This window comes from Tetrao urogallus (genome assembly GCF_951394365.1).
Source record: "Tetrao urogallus genome assembly, chromosome: 11".
Classification (NCBI taxonomy): Eukaryota; Metazoa; Chordata; class Aves; order Galliformes; family Phasianidae; genus Tetrao; species Tetrao urogallus.
Genome location: NC_136824.1, coordinates 19,638,563 through 19,652,599, shown reverse-complemented (window position 1 = coordinate 19,652,599; position 14,037 = coordinate 19,638,563). Strand labels below are relative to the sequence as shown.

Genomic DNA, 14,037 nt, shown 5'->3' with positions numbered 1-14,037 from the left:
TCCTCTAACTCTGATGTCTTTCAGTGCCTTGCTTGTGCACAGCTAAGAGGCAGGACGTTCAGTGGCTTTAAATACAATCTCCTCTGACATGGTGACTTTCTGAGGGAAAAAAACCTTACTATTTTCACCAGCCATGGCTGAGGCCTTGTGTGAAACTCATCATGCTCCTTTTCAAGAGTCAGTACCCTCCCGACACTATATCCACTCTGAGATGGGGTTACTGGCATGTCGCACAGCGTCTGGATGAGGCTGCCCAAATGATTTGCAGCGAAACCGTATACCCTGGTGTTATCTGTGCTATTCAACCATCCTGTTTCTTTGACATTCAGGAAGCTCAAATGTTTCCGACTGCAGCTGCACAGCAGCAGACATTTCAGCAAGCTGCCCGCTGCAACAGCTGAGCTCCAACCTGAGGAAAACTGGTGATATCTTCCAGACAAGGGATACTGTCTTAGGATGAGGCTCACAGGAGTCAGTGATAACACTGATGCATGCTCTGCCTGACCAATGCTCAGCTCAACATCAGGACATGCGTATAGGAAAAGGTCACGCACAGTCTCCACTTGCCTAAAGCAAGTGGGTCTACAGGTAGGAGATCCCAGAGGACCTGCTGCTCAAGTTTTTTTTCCCCAAAGGTCTCTACTGGCTCACAGACGGACAAAAGGAGTGAGCTCTATGCCATGCTGCTGGCCAGCAGGGACTATTTGGCTGAAGAGGAGTTGGGGCTTTGGGGTGCAACAAGCTTATTTAGCAGAGCTTTTTGGAAAAGCACCTTTCCTAAAGCAGCAGTGAAGCAGCCTGTCCCAGTTTCAGCTGGGATGCAGTTAATTTTGTTCACAAAGGCTGTTATGATGCCGTGTTTTGAACTTAGGGGAAAAACAAAGGTTGGTAACACACCCAAACTAAAGGTATGTAAAAGAAATGTGATAAAAGAAAACCATTTTCAAAATTATGCAAGAACTACTCCAAGGGCAATCTTCATTCAAATCCACTTTTAGTGCTACCCTTGTGCACGTGCAGTTTCAGAGCCTGATTACTGACTGGCATCTTGCAAAGTCCTGCTTAGAACCCAAGGAGAAGTCCTAACCACAAGGCCCAGCTACGTCCCAAGAAGGGGAAAAAAAACGCTGCTAAGACCCTGTCTGGTTTACAGGAAAGATTAGAGGAAAAAAAAAATAATCGTTGTCCTGGGGAGTATAAATAACAGACTTGGAGTCAGCTTCAAAGAGTTTTTATATGGCTTATTTGATCACACAAAAGCCTGACTACTTCCCCAGCACCACCAACTAGCTGAAGCATTCAAATTCAAATCAGAAGCGCTCCCTTTTGACTAACTCAAAAAGCACACTGGCTGACAAGCTACAGGTTTCCCTCTGTGAGCAGATTTTTGAAAAGCAAAATACCTTGATATATGTCAAAAGCTCAGGGATGCCACACACCAACAAATTCCACCCTCCTTCAGAGTAAGGGACAGAATAACACAGGAGGGAGACAAAAAGAATGGCTTTTCCATGGGCGTGCATCACAGTGATAATTTATGCTCCTGTATGTGCTGTTGATGTGACGTGTTAAAAACGGTGGCTGCACCGCTTTGAGCCCAGGTGCCAGACTGTGTAACACAGCAGGTTTCTTACCAGCGAAGGGTGCTCTAGCTATGGTTAAAGCAACCTAGGAGAGGAAGAAAGGATATTCCTCCCCTGGAGCAGCCAGCAGTCCCACTTTCCGTATCACGGCTACTTCCAAATGCACAGGTGCCTCCTCTCATACTGACGTGTACATCTATCCTTACTCAAACATTAGATCCTGATGGCAACCACAAATTGGACTCAGAGAACCTTTTGTCTGAGAAGGCATCATTAAAGGGAAGAAAAAAAAAAAAATACTGGTAGCTTCCAGTCTAATATTTTCATGGAAAAATGCCTCAGGTTAAGTGACAAAAATAGAAATTGACTAAAAGATGCAGTGAGGGTCAGGAGCAGGTGCAGCACTTTGGCTCTGCATCGCCACTGCAAAGAGACTTGCAAGAGTTTTTCCAAGAGGGGAGAGCCAAAAAATAGCCCAGGTCTACTGTATACACGTTGCACTGTAAACAAAATTCAATGCCCTGCCCGGCACAGCTCACGTGGAGTACCTGGCACGCTGCACTCATTTGCATGGGGGGCTCATTAAATGCCAGCTGAAGCCCAGGCTCAATTGCTAAACTGGACAGATGTCATCAGTCTCGTGTACACACAAGGCATCCACCCCCAGCTACAAATAACCATTCACTGCTCCCTGCTGAACTGATTTGGAAACATTCTGCATGAGGTCAGCGTGCCGATTAAACCGGAGGGCTCACAGCACGCCCCAGGCCACTCGCAGCCCAGCTGTCCGGCTGCATGGCCTGACGTACATCTCTCCTCACCACCTCATCTGACATTTATTCAGGGATGGAAGCTCAGCTCTTTGGGCACACCAAGCCCAGGCAGGCTGTTTTCGAGGTGCTTTTGCTGGAGGAGACCTGAGAAGCCACAGCAGCAGCTTCCTTGGGGTACACACAGTGATGCAACGCTGCCACATTGGCTGTGATCTGTTCTAATTACCTCTGCACCAATGACTTTGTGCCCCTCAGACTTCTTCGCTGTGCGCTGGTCTTTCTTTCCCTCGGACGGTGCAGGTGCTGCATTTGAGGATGATGAAGCATCCTCTGCCTGCCTGCTGACACCCACAGGCCGTGGGGCCGCCTCACTCACAGCCTCTTCCTTGGTTCCCATCTCACCTTTCCCTGCTGTCTCTTTCACTTGATTATCAAAATACAATTCTTTCAAAGAGAAGTGTGTGTCACCATTAACTTTAGTGTCCTGATTCACAGCTTTCACAGGCTCTTTTGTCTTTGGAATATTTTCCTCTTCTTGATTGCTTGCCAGCCTCAGATGGGTGCTCCTGCGTAAGGGGACGGGAGGGGCAAACCTTGGATTTGTTGAGGGCTTCACCCTGTCTCGTCCACTTTCTTCTCGCTTCGAAACTTCCTGCTTTGCTGCTGGAGCATCCACCACTTTCTTTTTCTTTTTAGCTGCAGAGTCTTTGGCCAATGGCTTAGACACTAGATCCTCTACAGTCTCATAGATGTAGGCAAGAAAGCCATTCCCATTCTCTTCTACACTCTCCAAAGAGGCGTCTCCATTGGTGGTCACCTCTGTTTTCAAAGGTGTTATCAGTTTGCTTGGTAAGCCCGTCATGGTATTTACCGGCTGCTCCTTTGAGTCAGACACATCCTCTCGTAATCTGGATTTAGAATCAGTGACATGCACTTTTGCTGCATCCTCTTTCTCCCAGAGAGAGGCTCCTGGCCGGAGATTCAGATCCCTGGCCAGCCTCCGCTTTCTCTGGAGCCTCTCTGGGCTCATTCTCTGCAAACTCTCCACCTCCACGTTCTCTTTCCCTCGTTTCTTGCTCTGTTCTATCTCTCGTAGTTTCTCTTCAGCCTTTCTCTTAATTTTGGCAAACCACTTCTGATGAATTTTGAACTCCGTCATGGTTCCCACTTCCAGCACACCAGAGCAGGACACGATGCCTTTGATATTTCTAGCGGACGCCTGGTAAATGCCTGCATCTTCTTCCCGGCACCTGGAAACCAAAAGCTCTGCATGAGACCTGCCCATCCTCCCCAGCCCCTGTAGCTCTCTACATAAACGTACCCTTTCCCACTTCTTGCTGTGAGGGGCCAAAGACAAAGATGCTGGCCTATGTCCCTGGGCTCTGCCTGCTCTCTGCACTACCAGATAAGCAATTCACATGTAAATCAGTGCCTGGTTCCCTCTGGACTGTTGCATGATGAAGGAGTTACAGGCAGCACCAGGCTTTCTGACTGTTCTCAACCACATTCCTCCATGGGATCTTCTCCTCTCAGTCTGTCATAGCCTAACTTCGCTTCTTACGTTCCTGTTCTTCCTCCACCCTACTGCCTTACCAAAGCCTTCCCACCTCGCTTCAAAGGCACAAAACACATGGACGCCATTTCTACCTTCACCCTTGGACTCCTGGCCCACAGAGCTCCCTGCAAGAGCCGAGTCAGTCCCCCATGGAAACCTGGAGCAGCAGCAAAGTCCTCACTGGAATCACAAGGATCACAGGACTGTGAGCAATAGTGGTGTCTGTCTGACATCCCAAATCCAAGACACAAAATGCAGCAGGTCTCTGCACACTGGGGACAAGGTGTGCCTGGCTCTCCAGAAACACAACCCTCATTTAAAGATAAAGGAAGATGGCAGTCTGGGCATCCCTTCCCTAACCTCACAGTGGAAGCTATGAAAGAGGAAGGGCTGCAGCCTTATCCCCTCTTTTGTCTTTGCTCAGGACATTCCTATAGACTGCTTCTGTCCTCATCCTGCCTGATTCCTGAACCATCAACCTGAATGCAGCCAGTGCTTTCCCTTTGCTCACTTTCAGTCAGTCTCATCGCTCTGCTCCTGACTCTCACTGTGATAGCACACGCTGTTACAGCACTGGAAGACTCCAGGGAGAGGAATTTCTCCTGACCTTCCTCTTGCCTCCAGCATGACTGCTATCCCTGTGTGCAAGTCTCATCCTGATGTGATCTGGAGAGAAAAGCTAACAGGGAAGAGACAGTCAGGAACAATGCAAAGGGAAACATTGGCACTGGGGGGATCGCTACTGACAGCCAGTTTCTCCAAGTAATGAAAAATGCACTCCCAACAGCAAGTCCAACTACTCTCCAGCTTCCCTACTCACTTGTACAGCTGCAGGGTGTGACGATTTCCATGATGGAAAATCTGGTACTTGGGTAAGCCACAGTAGCGGTCCATCTCCTCATTATCCTTGTACCACGTCACCTCCGGCTGCGGGTAACCTGGGGAGAAGGATGGACATCAGCATGAGGAATGCTGGACCAAGGAGCACAGCAAGGGACAAGGAATCAGCAGCAAAACAAAACACTCTGGCAGAATACACGTTATTCTGGGCTCATCGCATTCTTAAATCATGCAGCAGAGAAAGTACTGTGAGTAGAAACCAGAGGGGCTTATCCAAAGCTTTTACTGCTCCTAGGAAGAGAGCTATTTTTGAGGAAAAAATCCCAGCACTTCATTCCTGAGCAGAGGAGAGTGAATCACATGGCCATCTCCTGTAACACTGGCTGGGAGCAGAAGGTGAGCACACTGTCACTTCTGTGTGAAGAGGCATGTTTTGCTGAGATTAAGGCTTAGGTTAGAAAACAGGCATTCGTCCCTCCATGGAGCTCACAGCATTTTGCTAAGTGTCACAGCCTGTAAACCGATCCCAAAGTTTCCAGTGAACAGAAGCGGTCTTGATTGCATCACAGCCAGCTTGATGTCCTACAAATGTCACTTGACAACAGATGTCACCTGCCTTTTCAGCAGGATGACATCATGATGTGTGTGACTGGCTGGGCAACGAGCTGGGCATGTGGCCACACACTGCCCGCCACACTCAGCGGCGGTGGATCAGCAGGAGGGCATACAGGCATCAGAGCCCTCATCTCTCACCCACAGCAGTTCCAGCTGAGAATAAGAGCAGCCCATTTTTCAGGGGAAAACTGCTTAAGCAAGTGGTCACCATTCATCTCCCCGCTTCACACATGGCTCCTGGCACAGCCCAGCTGACCCTAAGGGCATGGGATAAAAGTTTCAACGATCACGTCATGCCCCAGCTTAAGTAAGTGCATTCGGCAGTTGCTCCAAGCCCCAGGATGGGTATCTAAAGCTTATCCCCTGCCAACAGCCCTGTGCTACTGTTGCAAAGGAGGCCAGCATGCTGATCCCCACCAGCATCTCCAAATGTGGTCTGCACATCAATCTCTTCCCACAAACAGCACTGGCCAGGACCCAGACTACGCAGGAGCACACAGAATGCCCAGCTCCAATGGCTACGATGTATGGAGTGGGCAGGGACAGGACACCAACAGCCTACCCAAGACACTTCCCAATTGCTAGCCCACTGATTTCAGGGCTGGCAATCAAAATTTTTAATTGAAAGTCTCCAGGAGCCACCTGCTTGCATCAGTCTGAAGTGCCAGGAGCCTACAGCAATGTCCAAGCCCAGCATACATCTGTCTCTGTAAAGAAGGTCCCACAGCAGGAGTAAAACAGCATGAGTGAAGACTCATCAATAGGAATCATCTCTGGTGCTGGCTGATATGTAATGCCTTTGACCAGGAGCTAAAGCAGCAAATGTTGAACCTCCTCCCCTAGCCAAAGGGAGATAAAAGAGTACTCCAGCAAGGGGATCACCAGAGACTGGCCCTGCTGCTTGTATTTTCCACACATATTAGCTACTGACTACACATGGCAGCAGGACCCCGAGCCAAATGAGCGCACAGTGATTTTCTACTGCTCCAGGGACAAGGAACAAAACAGTTTTCATGTACAGCTCACACTTCATTCAGAGCAGTCCTACCCTTCCTCAGGCTGTCTGCACACGAGACTTTCAAAGGCCCCTCAGCTATTAGTACAGCTAGCTGGCAGGTAGGTTTTCCTAATATTCTGTGAACATTCTGTGAGCCATCACAGTACTTCATTCTGGGAAATGCAAGCATACCACTTCCAAGAAACCCTGCAATGTCCCCCCGTGGCCTCTGCATCTGATGCCAATGCCCAGCTGACATCTGCTGCAAAGAGCTATAATTCCTACAGCTGCTCAGTGCCTTGACAAAAGGCTTTTTTTCTTATTAAGCCTGAAATCTCTCTGGCTTGTTGCATTTATATACCTGCTCCCCCTCAGACAAGTGGTGGTGGCTGCAAATAGCCCATTTCAGAACAGAGCAGCCATTCATAAAATCAAGCTCTCACCTTTCCTAAGCCTGTCCCTGCTGCAGCCCCCTTGCAGCTGGTGCAGAGAGGGATTTGCTGGCAGCTGGTCTCCTGCATTTAACCAGCAAGCACCTCACTTTTACAGACATACATTCCTGTGGAGGAGGACAGGCTCCTGCCGCATTCCCCAGGCATCTTCAGCATCAACAAAAGCCGCTGGGAAATGCATCTTCCAGCAGCACTGTTCTACCACAACAGCCAAGCACTGCATGGTGCAGGAGACCTTCTAAGCCCAGGTTTTTAATTGAAAAATTACCAAGTTTAGATTAAATACTTTTTTTTTTTTTTTTTTTTTTTTTTTCCCTCCCCGAAGCTATTGAAGCCTGAGAAGCTTTCGTGAACTCATCCAAAAACATTTGCATCAGGGGCTCAAAATCACCCGGATAAGGTGTTTATAGCAATCTCAGCTGTCATTTTACGGGGCAGAAAATTGGGAAGTTGAGCTTCTGAAGCTTGGTAAAGTGAAAAGAGTTTGGAAACATCTTCACACAATCTCTTTGATTTTCCATTGCTTCTCTACACAAGCCATCTGGGGGCTTTAGGCAGTTTTGGGAGGAAAATGCATGGCGAGATCTGATCCCTTCCGCCTATGGACTCAGTAATGCTGACAGAAGGGCCAGACACTCAGCAAGGCAGCATCTCTCCATGCCACCAGCCTGAAAGTGACACTCACTCATCATTCCTCTCTCCTGACTGCCCCAAACCTTGCCATCTTCTACCTCCCTGCTCAACACCTGCCCCATCCCCAAAGCCACAGCCTCTGCGTCTCCCCACACAATCTCCATGCAAGCAATTCACTGTCTCTATTCAAGCATTCTCAGAGAGATTGTTTGAATTGCTGGTGGTCCTGTGTGGAGCCAGGAGTCACTCTCAATGATTCTTGTTGGTCCCTTCCTAAGGAGGGCAAAAACGCTGCTGAACAAAACTGCCTGTGAACTGGTAATACCTGGTACTGATGTAATAGTCCTGGCTAGATACACTCACCACCTCCCAGAGTGAGCCTCACTCCTTGAAAATCACAGCAAGCACTCATAGACCCATGCCCCCTCATCCAAACTCCTGTGATTCATCAGCCTGCATCTCCCCTCCCAAGCCAACACTACACAGAGACAGCTGAAAAGCTGTAAAATGCTTATAGCACCTTCAATAAGGGATACTCTCTGTAGAGAGCCCTATAACTCCTCACAGGAGAGGCTCTGAAGGATGAGACCCCTGAGGTCTTGAAATCCAGTCAGGCCCACCAAAGAAACAACTTGGTGCAAAGAAGCTGAGTGCTCCTCTCCTTTGTGAGAAATCACACAACAAAATCATGTCTCGCTGTTTTCTTCATTCTCAGAGAATAAAGGCTGAACTAGTTTTGCCTAAAAATGAAAACATGTCATCACTGATGCACGATTTGACCCAAAACAATCAAATAAGATGTGCTAGGGACTCCAGCAGCAGCAGAACAAAGCTGGAGAACCAGAAAACAGGAGAAAAGCAGGGATTGTGCAGCTACCTGAAAGCATCAGGAAGCCTGCCTCAGACTTACTTTCTTTCCTGCTGGCTCCCAGAACATTTCAGAGGCTGGCTCTTCAAATATTTGCATTGTGCTGCCTTCCTAGGAAAGACCAGTGAGCCTCTGGTATTCACAGATAAGGGTCTGCACTGGAATTCATTATCAGTTAAGAAGCAGCAAGAAAAAATGTCATTGTAGGTCATGTAAATGCATATGGGGCTTGAGAGCAACAGCAAGAGTAACTTACTGTCAGCCCTTTGCCTTCTGTAAGGCTATGATCCAAAGTGTCCCTGCACTCCAATCACAGCAGCAGGACTGAGCTGGTATCACACCAGCCACTGGCCAGGGATGCAACTGTCACTTCCCTTCTCCCTGCACTATCTCCCTCTTGAATATGAACATCATAACAAGGGGGAGATATGTGAACACCAGATCAGACCACCAGTGGACTTTTCTCTGCACTTCGTACTCAGTGCCCCAGAGAAATCCTCAGCTGCTAGAACAGGCCACAGGACCACATGCAAGGCATTCAGACTGACCACGTGGCACAGGAGGTCTGGGTTGTTTAAGGGCTTTTCTACGAAAATTCCTAATTTTGGGAGGAGTCTATTAATTTAAATGCACAAAGATATCCTCCAGTCTAGCTCACTAAGTGTGAAAATGGCTGCATGCTGAAGATGCTCACTTGATGCTTTCTTTCACTTTATCAGAAGTGACACCAGCATCGATTTTTCGACTTTGTATACGACATCACATCGTGCCACCCAGCACCAACGGGTCATCCAAAGCTGGAAGGCAGCCTTCTGCCTACGAACAGCCAGGAATGGCCACAAACTGGATAGAGAACATATCTGTCTCCAGATAAACTTTGATAGGTACAAGCAGAGGCATTCCTTGGCAGCATGTCTCCTGCACAGTGAGCAGTTTCTCATTTTTTTCCAGGAGACGCTGGAAAGGACATGGACGTGGCCCACTTATGTAGAGCTGATGGTATCATCTGGACTTTGGAAGAGAAGGGGTCTTTTCGAAGGAATTGTCCACCCCGCGGTGCATCTGGGGAAGAGTTAAGCCAGAACTAGGCACTGTAAAAGAAATTCTGAAAGAAAGCAGTGCTTTTGCATGCCTCCACACAAAGCAGTCACACTCTGGGCTCGCACCACTATGACACTTTCAGTTGAGGAGGAGAGAAGGGCATCTGCTATTACTCAAGATCTTATAACATATCCAAACATCACTCATTTTTTGACCTCTGACACTCTCTGCTTGCAAAATGATGAGTTACATGCCACTGCACAATATGTAAAGCTTTTCCTTTTTAATAAATTCAACCAGGAAAGCCCTAATGAAGAGCACGGCTTGGAGGCAACTCTAGCAGCCCAGTTTTACCACAGGAGCAGGAAGCCGCCTGCTAAAGTTAATCATCAATGAAGCCAATGTACCACCTGTAGCCCTGCAAGTTCAGAGAGCCAGACCTGTAAAACAAGTGAATCATATGAGAAGAGCCAAGAATTCAAAGCAGGAGGATTTCAGAAAAGGGGTTCAGTACGTCCTTCGTTGCATACAGCTTATTTGCAGCATCTTTATAACAGCAAACTGGATTCCCTCAATCTTAGGCAAGTCTTGGTACTTGAGATTATGAGGCTTATTGGAGGTACTCTCCTCATTAGAGAGGTAACAAGGTTTTTCAGTTAGTCTCACTGAGTAAGCTGCCAGTATAAGAAACTTACACAACTGCTGATCCTTCCTTGTATTATCTGTAAACAGATAACTACTATGAAAAAAAAAAAAAAAAAAAAAAAAAAGAAAAGAAAAAAGAAGAGAGCAAAGTTTTAACATCCTTGTATTTAAGAGGCAAAAGCTCACCAGCAAAAGAGTTGCTTGCCTTTACATCAGTGCTTTGCCATGCCTCTTCGCCACACCTCAGCACTAACTCTATCTTTCAGCCTCCTCCATCTCCCTCTATATCCCTTGACCTAAATCCTTCCTGCTCAGGGTTAGATTTTTAGCTCACTGGGCAGAAACTGGTCTCTATTTCAGATACTGACAGATACACGTTTATCACTGATGCAAATTTACAGCCAACAGTGAGAGCTAAAGTTGGCTCCAGTGTAACAGTCTTCTTCATTCCTGAGGTGTGAAATCCAGGATTAGAGAAGCACAGACCAGGATAATAAAGTATCACTTGCCCAAGCAGTAATTATCATATTCCATTTCCTGGTCTTCAATCTGCACTGCTTGAGATGTTTGGTTAGGCCTTCGCTTGTTTACAGTGTCAAATGTTTTCCATTGATTCCCCCATCAAATTAAAGCTGACATTGTCATGCAATTGCTGAATCTTTACTTGTCAGTATGACAACATTGGACTTGTTACGTGTTGCCTTGTTATTGCTTACTCTAGTCTTCAACTAGCACAAGTCTAGCAAGTGAGACAGGACCAGGTTATTCACTGAAGACACTGTTACCTGTCACTATGCACGTGAATTTAGCATCAGAGTCTTCGGACACAGAACGAGATTTGATAGTGGTTTCAAATAGTGGCTGGGTTTCTTCCGTCAGCTGGGAAATGATTGCGCAGAAGGTGCTCCTGGAAGATTCAAGAAGCATTTCTTAGAGATCAAAGTACTAGAAAGAAATCAAAGGGTTCCCTTCCTATCTCATCTCAGAAGCCTGTCTGTGCTGTGTTCTTGTTAGACGTGCCCTCCTTACCGCCCATCATCGCTACAACAGGTTTTTCACCAAGAGTCATAGTATTTGACTGTTTTTTCATTCCTGAGATGATTCTGTCAATTTAAAGTGTCATTTGGGACACATCTCCTTTGTCTATGAAGCTATTAGGGTAATGCATGTCAAGAATAATTTTAGTTCTGTATCACATCTGAACTTGTCTTTGATCAGCCAGCAGGCTCAAACCATGACACTAACAAAGTAGCTTCACTCTCCTGGTACTGCCACTGTTATTCCCTTCACTGAGATTTTATTTGTGAAGATTTCACATTGCAGTTCCAGGCCAAGTGTGAATCGGATATGGCTCGTAAGCATATGGCCCTTGAGCCTGGCTTGCATCTTCCTGTGCTCAGGAATTACATGAGGAGTGCTTCACCTCTCACTGCTGCAGTAGGCACTCACAGTACACACTCCATGAGTCCATGCACTGACCCCCAAGTTCAGGCTGCAAGATCCAAACAGCCAGGACCATCCAAACAGCCAGTGCCATCTACAAATCTCATAAAAATTGATCTTAGAGTCTCCAGGTACTTAGATGCCATTTGAGGATAGCACTAAATCAGCATACAGTACTGCCAACCCGGTTGGAGTATCACCAAGACAGGCCCTGCAAGATCGGGTCTCTCTTTTTTTTTTTTTTTTTTTTTTTAAAAAAAAAGGATTTAAAAAAAAAAAAAAATTAAAAAAAAAAAAAAAAAAAGGATTTAATTCCAACTTCAATCTTCATTTGGATAGTGCTCTGGCGCTCTTGGAAGGGAAGAATTTCTTCTTTCATTTTCTCCTCTGCAATTAAAACACTACATGTTTACACTGGGAGAGAGGATCCCAAGGTCTCAAGTGCCAGGACCTTAGGAGAAACAGCAAGTATTGCAGTGGAACTGGTAGCTAGCAGCTCTGCTAAAACACTTTCAGCAGTGGAAGACACATTCCTTAAACACTCTAGAGTCATGCAAGAGGTGGAACAAACCCCCAGACCACTCCTGACACAGCGCCACTACGAGCAGAAGGGCTCTCAGCGTGTGCTGACGGCTGTGAGGAGGACGCCAGCCTCACAAGCAGCCCCCAGCTCACAGGCAGGATGCTGACACTGCTGCTACTCATGCTCTACCTGCTGAGGAAGCACTCCGGTTCAAGGAAATACAAATACCCAAATCCACGTGCTTAGCATGAAGCCAGCAAGGTCAGGCACCGCAGCAAGGATTGAACCGCACACACGGCTGAAGGCACCTGAAGAGCTCCAGCCACAGCAATTGTTTCTTTCATCCATCCAAAAAACTTACCTGGGGGCTGCAGTGCTACAGTTTCCACTCCGGCTTCCCATCAGCCTCAGCTTATGAGAGATGCAGGGAGATGGATCCCTGAGTGACAAAGGGCTGGGGGGCAGCATGAGCCTCACCCAGCTGCCAGATGCATGGCATCGGGGAAGGGAAGAGGATGGAAGGTGGGGCTGTCGCAAACTCGACTTATCTATTGAACAAGGGTTATGAGCTGTAGCCAAGCAGCTGAGGGTCAGAAGTTAAAAAGTAGATGCCACGGCTTGGGCTCCTTCCTGTGGAAATCAGTGGTCCCCAGGAGATTGGTCCTGGCAAAGGACCCCTCTCCCCAGCCACACGGCCAGGAAGGGGCTGTAGATACCAAAAGCTGCCAAAGCAGAGAAACCTTTCCATACGCCAAACCAGGGAGACAACAAAACTCCCATTTCCAAAGAGCAAGGCAGAAAATCCAATGCTGGCAGTTGCTGGTGAGGTTCTGATGCACCTTTTGTCAGTCCTAGACCAGTAAATGCCTTACAGATCCACACAGTGAAGTCACAACTCCCCAAGCATCAATGACCATTTCATAACCCAGCAAGTGAACAACAAGTTCAGCATCTTCAAAAATAAAGTGATGTGCACACACATAGTGACACTCGGGACCAAGTTTAATCCCAGCACCACATCACTGCAGTGCTGGGAGTAAGCCTGGTCCTTTCAGTGCAAATCCCAGGGCCAGGAGAAACACCGCAAAGGCTACTGAATGCTCCAGGAAAGCAGCAGCACCAGGAGCTGAGGACTCCACAGGCACGGCAGATGAATATGACGAGACTTGCTCAATGCACACTTGGCAGTGAGCCCTGGAAAGTCTCTTTAATCTTTCAAAGAAACCATTGTATTAGTCACAGGCAGGTTTTAGAGGCTGCAGCACTGTGGGGCTCTCAGCTGACTCATTCCAGCTGCAATGAGACTTGTCCAATTCAAATTGGTTTCTAAACCAGTAATTCTGAGCATTCAAGAAATCTGATACAAGGCAGCAGCCGCTCTTCCTCCGGGCCTTCCTGAAGGTGCATCTTTGTTGCACAAAAAGCCCTAAGGACCAGGAAGAGGACACCAGCAATTCAGTAGCCTTTTAAAATTAAAGAGGGATTTCCATACAAAAGCAGTGTGCAGGAAAAGGAGATTTGAGAAGCGATTTGCTTTTTCTTCATCGCAATTTGCTTTTCCTGACATTTTGGTTAACAATCCCATGGCAACCAAAGTGTTCAGGAGAGGCTTCTCCTTCCACCATCAATCCTCTACGTGCTCCTGCAGCAAATCGGTAATGCCCACTGACTTCTGCCAAAGGCAAGGTCCAACCGTTCAAGTGCACATTGTGGTAGAGTCCAAACGAAGGAGGATCTTTATGGTAAAGCAAAGGATGGTGGGAAAGGAGAAAAATTTCTTCTTTGAAAGCGTCAGGGCACATCTAATTTTTAATGTCTCTGTATGGAAGTCTCACTTTAATATCACTTAGCAGCTGAACAAACTGTACACCCATCCTTTGGCCACAAAAGGTGAACATTTCTTGCACCTTAACACAGGAATTACAATGAACATTCACTTTGCTGTCTGCAGTTCAGGCAAGCATTAGGAACACAACCATGCAGAATAAGTTTGTTAGATCACCCCAGGGCTCTCTTTAATTAGTACCTGAGCATTACAGATTAATCAGATGCAGTCAGATTCAGCAAAG

The 14,037-nt window shown here is 47.2% G+C and overlaps 1 protein-coding gene across 1 annotated transcript in view; it reads right to left on the bottom strand.

The window, feature by feature from the left end:
• Positions 1-14,037, bottom strand: part of ALPK3 (alpha kinase 3) — a gene marked incomplete at both ends in the record, with an annotated part of 29,226 nt that overhangs the window by 6,042 nt on the left and 9,147 nt on the right. Inside the window, 3 exons of the mRNA XM_079540822.1 lie at positions 2,583-3,606; positions 4,732-4,849; positions 10,788-10,909. Coding sequence (XP_079396948.1) covers positions 2,583-3,606; positions 4,732-4,849; positions 10,788-10,909 — 1,264 coding nt within the window. The remainder of the gene's footprint in view (positions 1-2,582; positions 3,607-4,731; positions 4,850-10,787; positions 10,910-14,037) is intronic.